The sequence below is a fragment of the Lipophrys pholis genome (genome assembly GCF_963383615.2).
Source record: "Lipophrys pholis genome assembly, chromosome: 15".
NCBI lineage: Eukaryota > Metazoa > Chordata > Actinopteri > Blenniiformes > Blenniidae > Lipophrys > Lipophrys pholis.
In genome coordinates this window covers 24,104,139-24,116,302 of record NC_137642.1, presented here as the reverse complement: position 1 = coordinate 24,116,302, position 12,164 = coordinate 24,104,139, and the positions used below count along the sequence as shown (strand labels likewise).

General features: G+C 41.6%; 1 protein-coding gene across 1 annotated transcript; it reads left to right on the top strand.

Annotated features, from left to right (window-relative positions):
* Window positions 1-5,209: 5,209 nt before the first annotated feature.
* On the top strand, window positions 5,210-8,951 carry LOC308120906 (E3 ubiquitin-protein ligase TRIM21-like). The gene is made up of 2 exons (XM_080481826.1): window positions 5,210-5,383; window positions 6,619-8,951. The coding sequence occupies exon 2, from the start codon at window positions 6,628-6,630 to the stop codon at window positions 8,284-8,286; it is 1,659 nt and encodes a 552-aa protein (XP_080337952.1). The 5' UTR covers window positions 5,210-5,383; window positions 6,619-6,627; the 3' UTR covers window positions 8,287-8,951.
* The last annotated feature ends 3,213 nt before the right edge of the window (window positions 8,952-12,164 follow it).

Genomic DNA, 12,164 nt, shown 5'->3' with positions numbered 1-12,164 from the left:
GATTCGGTGTGTAGTGGAGACAGTACACAGCCCAGTAAAGTCATTCACAGGGCTTTTCGAAGGGCGTTTGAGTGTTTACCCAGCAACACCGACCTCCTCCTTCTCTTTATGTCTGAGAACCCCCCCCAAAAAACATCACAATATACTGAGATTTGTTTTTTTAAATCATAGTTAAATTTCTTGTTACGACTTTAAGCAGTCCTCTGGATAAAATACTACACATGCAAAGTCATGCCCTTGCTATTTCTGAAGTGCAAGCCTGATTTAAAAGCAAATTTCTGTGTTTTTTTTTAGTGCTGTTAAAATAAATCTGATCTCCACTTTTGATCCGATATCAAGTAAAACCAGAGCCGGTATTCCCGATACCAACATGATGCCAATACTTTGACAGCGAAGCTTATGTTCTAACGTTATGTAGCAAAAGAAAGCTGGTAAAGGTATTTTAACGGGGATTTCACTTTTCATGCTTTTCCCCCCAGCTTGAACAGTCCCCAAAGCGCTTTACACTCTTAATCACATTCACACACACCGACTGAGGCAGCTTTCATGCAAGACGCTCATTCTGTCCATTGGGAGCAATTCGGGGGTTCAGTGTCTTTGCCCAACAACACTTCAAATGTGTGGACAGGGGGAGATGGGGACTCAAACTTGCAACCGTATGCAAACTTGTTTATCCACACTTTTATTTAGATGGATAACAACAATAAAGAAGGTTTTAAGTTCTATAGACTTTTAATCAAACCTCTCCTATGGGTGAGGCTCTTGGATCTGCACACGGAAGGTCACTAGGTTGCAGTATATATGTTATTCACCCACTATATTATAATAACAAGCATATAATATATGATTTACGACACAATCATGGAGCATTTAGAGTTGGTCGCTCATATTGGCACACACATATACAAGATGGTTCTCCCACAGGTCAGTGTCCAACATTCAAGGACAAATACGAATGCAGAGATAACCTCATTGGAGTCAAGACACACTCACAAACACACACTAAGGGCTATTCTGCTCTTATCTTGCTTAAGTGTTAACAGTTAGCAGTTAACAGCCCCTGGACAAGTTTTAATGTACATGCATCCTGGCGAGACAATAAAACATCACCTGAGACCGAAAAGTATCTTCTGGGATTCTTTTCCGCATCAATCCACCACACACGCGTTCCGGTTGAGAGGCGACCGCTCCACTAACTGCAAGGCAAACACATGACAGATCCAAGTACAGTTCAATTAAGTTCATTAGACTTTTAGTCTGTTCATAAGTATTTTACTTTCTTCTTTTCAGGTGGCTTTTTACAACATACCCTTTACATGACAGGCTTTTGAAATATGTAAAAGGGTGTGTTGTTAAAAACCCACTTGCCTAAAAAGAAAGTAAAACACTTAGGCTCCGTTTACACAACATTCCAAGTGAAAACATATCATTTTTGTGTTTTCATTTCAGAAAGGTTTCGCGTTTACGCGGCAACAATTTGCAAACGATGTTAGTCTCCATTGCAAATTGGTGCTGTTAGCAGGTTGGGCCAGGAGTGGGCGCTGTTTGTTTTTGTAATGAAACCACCAACACAGGCACACAGGGAACAATACACTATAAACATTAATGATGGGAGTACACAGATATTCATATGGATGTGTGAACTGTCAACTATAAAATTACAGAGTCCCAGGGAGACATTCCACTCTGGAGGCCACCATTTTTGTTATTGTCTACATGGAGATGGAGCCTGAGCATTTTGGAAAAGTTCCACCTTGGGAGCTGTTTTCACAAAGTTGCATTTTAAGTTGTCGTGCAAATGGACACCCACGTTTTCACTTGAAATCGTTGCCGTGTAAACCGACCCTGACATCCTCATAAGTCTGTATCAGCATCACTAATCAGATGTGGAAGTTTAGTCATTTCAACATCCGTTAGTATAACATCCAACTTGAATGGAAAAATGTACACATATATCTAAAAACATAGTAATTATTGAAGCAGACATACGTGATGTTGATATTTCTATGCCACAGTTCAACCCTTCGCACAGTTATACCACCGAAGTGAGTGCTTCACTCTCGGTTTTGCGTGTCCAGGGTAACTTGTGTTATTTCACCTGCTCTGTGTCTGCACACTGTTGCGGCGGCTGCGTCCTTGGCTCAGCCTCACACCCACAGACAGTTGGCCTACATCCGAGCCTTTTGTTATTAACAAACAAGATCTCAAAGCCTATTATCTTTGTGTGGATTCACCACCGCCGCTCGCGTTCGACCTCCGTGTGCCGTCACATTCCTAGAAACCTCCACCACCTAGAAACCCACGTAAACCAATCGGCCCATTTTATTTATTTTTATATTTTTGAGAGAGACAAGAACAGAACTGCATCTGAAGTTCAACTTCAGGCATCCTGTGACTGTTTCCCACTTTTTGTGGTTTATCATTGACATGTGCAGCATGCTCAATGTACACCTGTGTTTGGGAGTGTGACGGAGCACGTGCAAGAATAAAAACCTTCGGCTGACAAGTTCTTCCACTGTATGGAGAACTTCTCTTTATCCTAATACCAATGGTTATGCAGCAGTTCCATTTTGAACAAAAAATTCCCCAACCCCTTGGATTCTTCCAGCAGCACCAAAACAGACATTAGAGGTTAATTGGTGACTTTTAAATGGCCGTAATTGTGAATGCGTATGACTGTCTTCATGTGTTTGCCCTGTCCACGGTGCAGCCAGCTCTGACACCCTCAATTTAATAAGACATCAGGACTGAGAAAGCCTATTTAGGAACTGTTTTTAATTAAACAGCAAGGTGTTAAATACAATGTCATTGTAGTCGACTTTATACCTTACAACAGATTATTCGTACATAAAAAATAATATTTAGATGTTTTTTTTAAGGCTCAAAAAAGGTCTTGAAATATTCTTAATCCTGGTGTTTGAATTCTGTGTCCTGTAAAAGTTCATTTAGAATTTCAACGATCTGATGGCATGAAGTGTAAATTAGGAGCTTTTTTTTCTTCTTTTGTACATAAACTAAACACGGCGTCGTCCCTAAAATCTGTGTTTGTTGGTGTGAATTGAGCCTTTATAAGTAAAACTGGGGGGAAATCCAAGCTGATCGGACTTTTGACAAACAGAACTGAAGACAAAAAGGAATGAAAAGAATGAAAGATGAATGAAATATTGAACTGAATGAATGTTTAACCACAGGTATCCAATGTGTAGTTTATGAGGTATAAGTATATAATCAAACCTAATTCTTTACAGGTCTGATATATACCATCAAAATCTTACAATTTTCTTCCAGAAAGGTCATTTCTAGAGCTCATGCTCATAAATGAATTTTACATCCGTGCGTGTTGAATTAGTGGACATTGGGTAATTCCTGAAAAGTTCAATGTAGCTGCAAACTTAAGTATTAAATTCATTAAATGTACTTTTCTCAATTCAATTCCGAGTAGAGTTCGGCTTGAGAACTGGAGGCCGGGGTGTAACGTTGACCACGTCCACTGAACCCTAACATGACATGGGAGTTCCGTCCCGGTTTGGAGGCCCCCCCCACATCGTACAAGTGTTCCCCATAAACCAGCGCGTGTCCTCTCAAACATGAAGGCGTTTCCAACTCATGGCGGCTTCCACTGCAGCTGGCGTCAGTTTGGAAAATAATCCAAGGGAAGACACAGCGCCATGAAAAGTCCAGATTATTTCATGCATGAGAGAAGCCACCCGCCCCCCACCCCCCGCCCCCTCCACCTCCGCTCTCTGAGACTGCTGCTGGAATTTATTGTCAAACATGTGCAAAGTTTTTTTGGAGGTAAGCAGCCTCTCGACCAGGCTCAGGCTGGTTAGATCTTGTTCTGTCTGGTTCGGAGCATGTTAGGCCATTTACATATATTATCATTGCATCACACCCCGGGGTGGGGGGGGGGGGGGGGGGGGGGGGGGTTGGCCTGCATGAGGAAGCCAAATAAGAAAAAAAAAAAGAAGGTTCAGTTTGTTGTTGCTCCTGCCCCTCTTGTCCGAGTGCCCGACCTGGGGCAGGGAAAGGAGAAACGAAAGCCGGCGCCCAGTTCCAGATCTATTGCTGTGCCATTAAATGGCAGCATGGTGGGAAATCTTCCAAAACTACCCACACATGTTGGTGGAACTTCCAGTCGCTCAGATCCAGTTGGAAGTAATGCAACAGCTTCAGAGGTGCTGCAGAAAATACTGTCCGTCAACACAGCATGGGAACACTGGTTCCCTCTTTTGGGTCCTGCTGCTCCACTCCATGCTGACTGAAGTCAGCACATCATGACAACAAAACAACAGCTCCACCTTCTGCTGTTGCAAATTATGAGCCGCTGCCTCGAATGCGTTATCCTGGAGCGCCCCCTGCTGGGGAACATGCTACATGTTTCTAATGTATGGGAAAGTCAGTAATTAAAAAAAAAAAAAAAGTTATGAATGGATATGCATCTGCAGGCTGTCCGGGGGTCTGCAACCTTTATCCCCAAAAGAACCACGTTTGTTATTTTCCACCAAATCAATTTTAACTGGGGCCACAGAACATGTTTGATCTTTAAAATGAGGCTAAAGGCTACAGCATCTAAAGTTTGATAAATACAGTAGTTTTCAAACACAAAACCTCACGTTGCATTTATGAAGTTTCAATTCCAAATTAGGATTATAAACATTTCATTACATTTTCATCTGTTTGTGTACTTGATTTGAACAGTTTCATCATCCTTTTCCAGCATTCTTCTAACAATTTTGACATTTTAGAATAGAAATAAGTTTATTAATTCCAGAGGGGAAATTCCTTTAATCATTGCTGCGCACAGAATGAATGGAAATAAATTTAAATATCAAATAAGACACGATAAATATTAAGGATATGAATATGTGCAAGGCTTAAAATAGGTTAATATGAGCACAGAAAAGATTATATTTACCAAAACACAGCAAACACTGATTACATTAAGGCGTTATGGAGTCACAGGAAGGAGGACATTTGAGCCATTTTATCTCTTTTCTAAGCAATTTTTCTTTTCTTTCTTGAAATTTTAAGTTTTTTTTCTTCTCTCTTTTGGAAACTGTAGCCATTTTAGCATTTTTAAAATTTTTATTTTTTAACGTTAGTGTTGTTTTAGTTATTTGACCTTTTTTAAAGCACTTTTTTATTTATATAATCCAAGCTACAAAGGTCATTTCGGAGATGACTCAACTACATGTGACTCCAAAGCTGCAGGTTGAAAACCACTGATCTAGAATCAGGCGTAAAACTGAGACGAGGAGAATCCCCCCAGTAGGAAGAGGTCCTCTGTCTACTCCTTCCTGACATGAAATAGAAAGTTATTCATTCAAACCTTTTGAGCTTCACCTACTTTCTACCGAGTTCACCTGGAGTCTATCAAATACTGGTGAGTTTCTACAAGCAGACTGAATTCAAAGTCCACCAACTTTCAAGTATAAGTAGAAAAGTGCAAACTGTGAAGTAGAAAATGAGCTTTTGAATAGTTTCATGGACAGAAACGGTCGGAATTTGCAACGAGTTCTGAGGTTTATCAAAAGAGAAACTCAGGACAACTTAAAGTCTGAGTGAAGCAGAGACTTTTACGAATTTATGACGTTTCAGGAAATCGTGTTATTAACCGGTAAATCGTGTTATTGACGTTTAAATGTGATTGTGGTGCGCAGCTTCAGTAAAACCGAAAGTAAAAGACGCTGCGTCTCAAATGTGGAAAAACAGGATCAGCAACTGTCAATGTTCTCAGTAAATACTTTAAGATGTCAGCAAAGTATTTTTAAAAGAAGCCTGTGCGCCTTAAGAGCGATTTACATTAATAAAGAAATGGTAAAGCGTTATTTTTACTATTGTCTTTAATTTATAAGCTAACATTTACATGTAACATGTACATGTAATTACAAATCAACAGCTATTTAACAGTAATAACTACTTTTAATAATTATATTGAAGTTGACTTTTTTTTACTTCCTGATTTTGTGGCGCCCCCTGGAGGCCATGGCGCCCTTGGCATTACATTGCCTCTGCAGCTATTATACTAAATCATGCTCATGCTGACCACGCAGGCGAATTTCATTGTATTTCCAGACCATTCCTTTTCAGTTGTGAGCTTTGTGTGTTTACCGTCTTGTTTTGATGGCGGAAGTAGAATAGAATCGAAATGACTTATCCTCGAGGGAATTTTGTTTTGTAAGCTGAAACGTTGGTTTAGACATAATTTATTGAAAGCTCAAAGGAGCCACTGCAAAAGTGTCAAAGAACCACATGTGGCTCCAGAGCTGCAGGACGAACACCCAAGGTGAAGGTGATATTCTCTGTTTTTAAATATCACTTATGAAAAAAAAATACAAAAATACAAAAATCAAACTGTTTGGAATTTTGTGTGAAATTGAGTGTGGCAGTTTTGAAAATGATCAATCAGTCTTTCCATTGATGAGAGACACCATGATCAGATATCCTCTCAAATGTAGAGGTAACAAGCAAATGCAAATGTAACAAGTGAACTATTAATGATTGTCCTTAAAATAAGTGGGAATTAAAACCTTGATAAAGTTCTGGGCAGGAAAATGTAACAGAAAACTGCACAATGATGAATTAATCTTTCAATCAACTCTTGTCTTTTGTGGTCAGTGTGTGGCGATGTCTGCTGCGGGTCAAGATCAGTTCCTGTGCTCCATCTGTCTGGACGTGTTCACTGATCCAGTCACCACACCATGTGGACACAACTTCTGCAACCAGTGCATCACTGAGCACTGGAACTCCAAGAACAGGTGTAACTGCCCCGTGTGCAAAATACTGTTCAGAACCAGACCCGATCTCAACGTCAACGCTTTGCTCTCGGAGATGGTTGCTCAGTTCAGACATGAAGCTGAACACAAAGCCAGCAGCAGCAACAGCAGCAGCAGCAGCAGCAGCAGCTCAGAGCAACAAGCTGCCAAACCAGGAGAAGTTCCCTGTGACGTCTGCACTGGAACCAACGTGAAGGCCCTCAAGTCCTGCCTGGTGTGCCTGGTCTCCTACTGTCAGACTCACCTGGAGCCCCATCTCACAGTGTCAGGCCTGAAGAAACATCAGCTGATGGAGCCTGTGGAGAACCTGGAAGGCAGGATGTGTCCGAAGCACCAGAAACCTCTGGAGCTGTTCTGTAAGAGCGAGCAGACGTGTGTCTGCATGATGTGCACTGTTTCAGAGCACAAGACTCACAAGGTTGTCCCTCTGAGTGAAGAATTTAAAATTAAGAAGACGGAGCTGAGGATGACGGAGGCCGAGGTGCAGCAGATGATCCATACGAGACGAGTGAAGGTGGAGGAGATCAGACGGTGGCTGAAGATGAGTAACGCTGCTGCAGGCAGAGAGAAAGCAGAAGGTGTTGAGGTGTTCACTGCTCTGATGCAGTGTGTTGAGAGAGATCTGAACCAGATGATGAAGAGGATGGAAGAGGAAGAGAAGGCCAGAGAGAAACGGGCTGAAGGTCTCATCAAAGATCTGGAAGAGGAGATCAGTGAGCTGATGAAGAGGAGCTCAGAGGTGGAGCAGCTCTTACACTCTGAAGACCACCTCCACCTCCTCCAAGGCTTCTCCTCCCTGAAAGCTGCTCCACCCACCAAGGACTGGACGGAGGTCAGCGTCCGTCCATCATCATATGAGGGGACTGTGGTGAGAGCTGTGGCTCAGCTGGAGGAGACTCTCAGCAAAGAGATGAAGAATCTGTTTGATCCTGAGCTGAAGAGGAAGCAGCAGTTTGCAGTGGATGTGACTCTTGATCCTGATTCAGCACATCCCTGTCTCATCCTGTCTGATGACGGCAAACAAGTGAGTGACGGTGATGTGGAGAAGAAGCTTCCAGACAACCCAGGGAGATTCTCTCTTTACCTTTACGTTTTAGGAAAACAGAGTTTCTCTTCGGGGAAATTTTACTTTGAGGTTCAGGTTAAAGGAAAGACTGAGTGGAATTTGGGAGTGAGCAAAGAATCCATCACCAGGAAGAGAAACGTCACGCTGAGCCCCGCCAAAGGTTTCTGGACGATGGGTTTGATGAATGGAAAGGAGTACAGAGTTCATGAGAACGGCAGTGTCCTTGATCTCTCTCTGAGGTTTGTTCCTGAGAAGGTGGGGGTGTTTGTGGATTATGAGGAGGGTCTGGTCTCGTTCTATGATGTAGATGCTGCAGCTCTGATCTACTCCTTCACTGGCTTCCGCTTCACTGGCAAACTCCTCCCATTCTTCTGTCCCTGTTTCAATGACGGTGGCAAAAACTCTCCACCTCTGATCATCTGTCCCGTCAATCAAACTAATTAGTTTTTGTGATTAAACGTCACCAGCAATGAATAGACTGGGGAGAACGTGACAGATTAACTGTGATTCATGGTGAACAATTCTATGATTTCATTGAGCAGCAGTTTGTTCAACACAAGTAAAGATGTGATGAGAAGAGGAAACACAGCAGTCGGATTCATGACATGGCTGAAGACTCAATCAGGGTTTTTTTTTCACGTGTTTCTTTTAGAGCTTCATGAGCAGGAATCTTTTAGTCTGTGTGTCTCCAAGCTGCAGAGTCACAACATGAACGGACAAGTTTTTCTCTGCAGCTTCAAAACTTCTTAAAATTGAAATTAAATGTGAAGATTTTACAATCAAATGTAACAGGTTGATGGAAGAACTACAACAGCTCTCTTTAAAGATTTTTTTTTTTAAATTAAAGTTTTCATTTATGTACAATAATTAACACACACGGTTTGTTCAAATGGATGGGTTGAAAGGTAGGAGGTTTGTCCCACATATTGTAACTTGAAGAGAAACAAAACAACAGCATCAACAATAAAAGTATAACGGCTCTCTGTGAGGATCTGTGCAAACTACATCCTAATCGCGGTATAATTTGTGATGATTTTGCCTGTAAGAATTGGTGAATGTTTGGAAATAGAGACTTCGTCGCATGAATATAAACTCCCTTGGATCACCTGGATTCCTCCCGAGTTTTTCCTCCACGGAAACATCATTGGTGAAAGTGACTCCACTGCTTGAAAACATTCAGTACAGTGAAATTAGTGACATCTGCTGGTTGCTTTAATGTACTGCTTTCGAGAGGAAAACTTCACACGCGTCATCTTTCATTCAGTTTTAAGTGCTCGTGTCCTCCAATCCAAATATTAAAAGAACCTCAAAATACATAAAGATTTAATATAAAGTCTGATCGTGGATATCCTTGTTTATGTTTATATGGGCAAATTAGGAGAAATAAAGGATATCCTCATAAAACCAGGAAAGTGGTAAGTGTGAGACAAACTCAGGGTTTGTATATTGTCCAGGAGCTTTCTTGCACAACCTGTCTATATTTTCTTCAAGGGTCTCTTCCACTCACAGTTCAAATGCATGCACATTATATGGACTGGATCCTTTATATTGACAAAAAGTGTGAATATATACTGGAAGAGTCCAAATGTCTTATGGGACAGGGTTCATCAATAAGAAAACTGCTCTTCACTAGATATTTCCCCTTTTTTCTGGGCCATTAATTGCAAATTCTAAAGAGTGAAAATCTCAATAAATCTGCTATTTATGACGAGACCATCTATTTTATTAACCACACAATGATCAAATGTACTTACACTGCATCTTTTCACCATTGTGATTCAGTTCTTACAACAGAAGGCTGTTTGGGTTATGTGCATATATATATAAATAGATTAATGTGGGACATGTTTGGCGACAAGAATCTAAATAAATGTACTTTATCATTTGGACTATGAGTTTTTTAAAGATAACAAAGCGCCGCTGTGATGTGTAGTTCATAAACAATCAAGTAGAGTTTGGATAAGAAATGCTGGTATGTTCTTTCCTAGATTGACCTGTATTGATAATTGAACTATTTTCAGTTCAAAACAGGCAGAGAATTATTCCGTTTACATCTCATTAGCAGACACTTTCCTCTTGACCTCCACCTGTCATCACTTATCGGATCAGATAGTGTGTTCCAAGACTGTGTGAAACGGTTTGTTATCCAGAAATAACATCTTTTTCGGTGGAAAGTTGTACTTGTTTTAGTTTCCCTTGTGGGCGCCGCCATATTGGCAGCGTTGTTTACACCGGAAACGGATCCACGTAATCGCGTGTTCACGTTTTTCACCAGCAGGTGTCACTGTGACACAGGCGCTCCTCCAAATCTGAGAGCAAAACTCTTACAAATCCTGCCACAGAGACATGTGCCGCCACTAAAGTCTCTCTTTAACCACAAAATCTATTTTTTACATGTTGCAACTGGATTTTTTTTTTTGTCTGTGTGTTTGTCATCATCCAGTGGTGGTGGATGATGTGTCTTTATATTAGCTGGTTGTTACTGAGGCGTGAGCGACCTGTCAATCTTGGCCGATCGGTCACACCTCCTGCTGTTCTTACGCTCCAGGACGACGCTTCAGGTGTGGGACAGCGTGTCGGCTCCCTTGTCCCAGGCCATCGTCCTCGGGCCTTGCTTCCTTGTTTCCACTGCCTCCACGATCCAACCGCTTGTGGCGGTCCTCCTTAGTGCCGATGACTCTGGCCTTGTCCCAGTCCGCGATACGACTTTATCTTTGGTCTTGTTTAGCTTTTTTCTTTTTATGTTCATCTGTACATATGTTGAACTTCCTTCCTGTTTCATCTACACATGTTTTGTCACATGCAAGACATACTGTTTCATACATGGTGTTACGTTTGTCTTCTGGTTTGATTTTATCCTTTGGACGGACGAGTAACTGCCTCACTTTAATGTGCGGTTTGATCAGTGTGTCAATGTATTTTTGGGTTCTTGTGATGCGTTCAGTGACTCCCGTGCCTTCGTTCCACCACCACCGGATGACGTTTCTGTTTAAGACGGGAGAATCCAGTCAAAACATGTAAATAAAAAAGTCTACTTGAAGCACAATGAGCCGAACTGAACAGATTTTCCTTCCAAAATATGTTTCAACACTCAATATCGGTCCTATTAAACTCTTGACTCGTCCTCATTGTCTTCTTCGCCCTTCAGGTGTTGCCACAGCCGATCATCTGCCTCCATCTCACCGCTCCACCTCCCTTCGTCCAATATGTCCACCACCTCCCTTTATTCTCTGTTTTTGCTCTTAATCTTCCTTTTCCCTCGCTGACATTTTGACGACCCCCAAACATATTCAATCCCTCTACTTGACTGGATCAACACTCTGCTCGTTGACTTGTGCCGTAAAGCCCTCAGACGTTGACAGGCTGTCCTGACCTGCCACTCTCTCGTGCTGCTCTTTGCACCGTGATGAGTTTATATAACAGCAGCCACGGGTGAAGACTGACAGAACCTCTCCGAGCTGCTAAAGCATTCAGTTGTTACATCATGTTTTCTTATCTTACGTTAAACACGCCGGGTCGTTAAACATTTACTCTAATTAGATCCATTTAGATGAAAGCTCTGATTTCAAAGTCAAACTGCATGACACGTTGAATTTTGAGGGATTGTTTGGAAGCTCTCCAAGAGTGATTTTTCATATTTTACGTTCGCCATGAACGTCCGGAAAAGCAATCAGATTTCAGGATTACATTTAGAGTACATGTAGGGATTACCTCAACATCCAAACTGTGTCAATAAAATCTTCATCTTGACACGGGCAAAATTCAAATCTGCATTTTGAGAACATTAAGTTGTTTTGGTAAATAGATTTTAATTTCCATTTAAACATATAATTCATTCAAGGGGAGAAAAAAAACGTTCCCTCCTGTTTCCAGTCAGAGAAAGTGACTCAATGCAGGTTGCATAATTAACATCTGGCATCTCGCCGTCTGCAGACCTGTTATATCCGAGGGCTTCGGATGTAAACTTTATTGGGCTGGCGAGACGGATGATGATTAGAGTACCTTTAGTCAGTGACAGCTTTAATTAAAGTTAAAGTTGGATTTATGAGGCTTTTACCAAACAAGACACAACTCAGGCTCCCCCCCCCCCCCCCCCCTTTTTTTTTTCTCTCTCACTTTCCAGTTTAGTCTCTGATTGCTTTAATCAAACCACACCACTCCACGTATTCACGTCGAAAGGAGACATTAATACTATTTTCAACAGCTGTCATTTGCAATAATTAGGCCGCGCTGCTGGTGAGTGAATACAACGGCCTGGAAAAAAAAAATAAAAAATGGATGCCGCTTGGCACGCCGGCCGTGGCGTGATGTATTACTGGACA

Bases quoted from the DNA above. Each gene is read 5' to 3' on its own strand.
- LOC308120906 (XM_080481826.1), top strand. From the start codon at position 6,628: ATGTCTGCTGCGGGTCAAGATCAGTTCCTGTGCTCCATCTGTCTGGAC.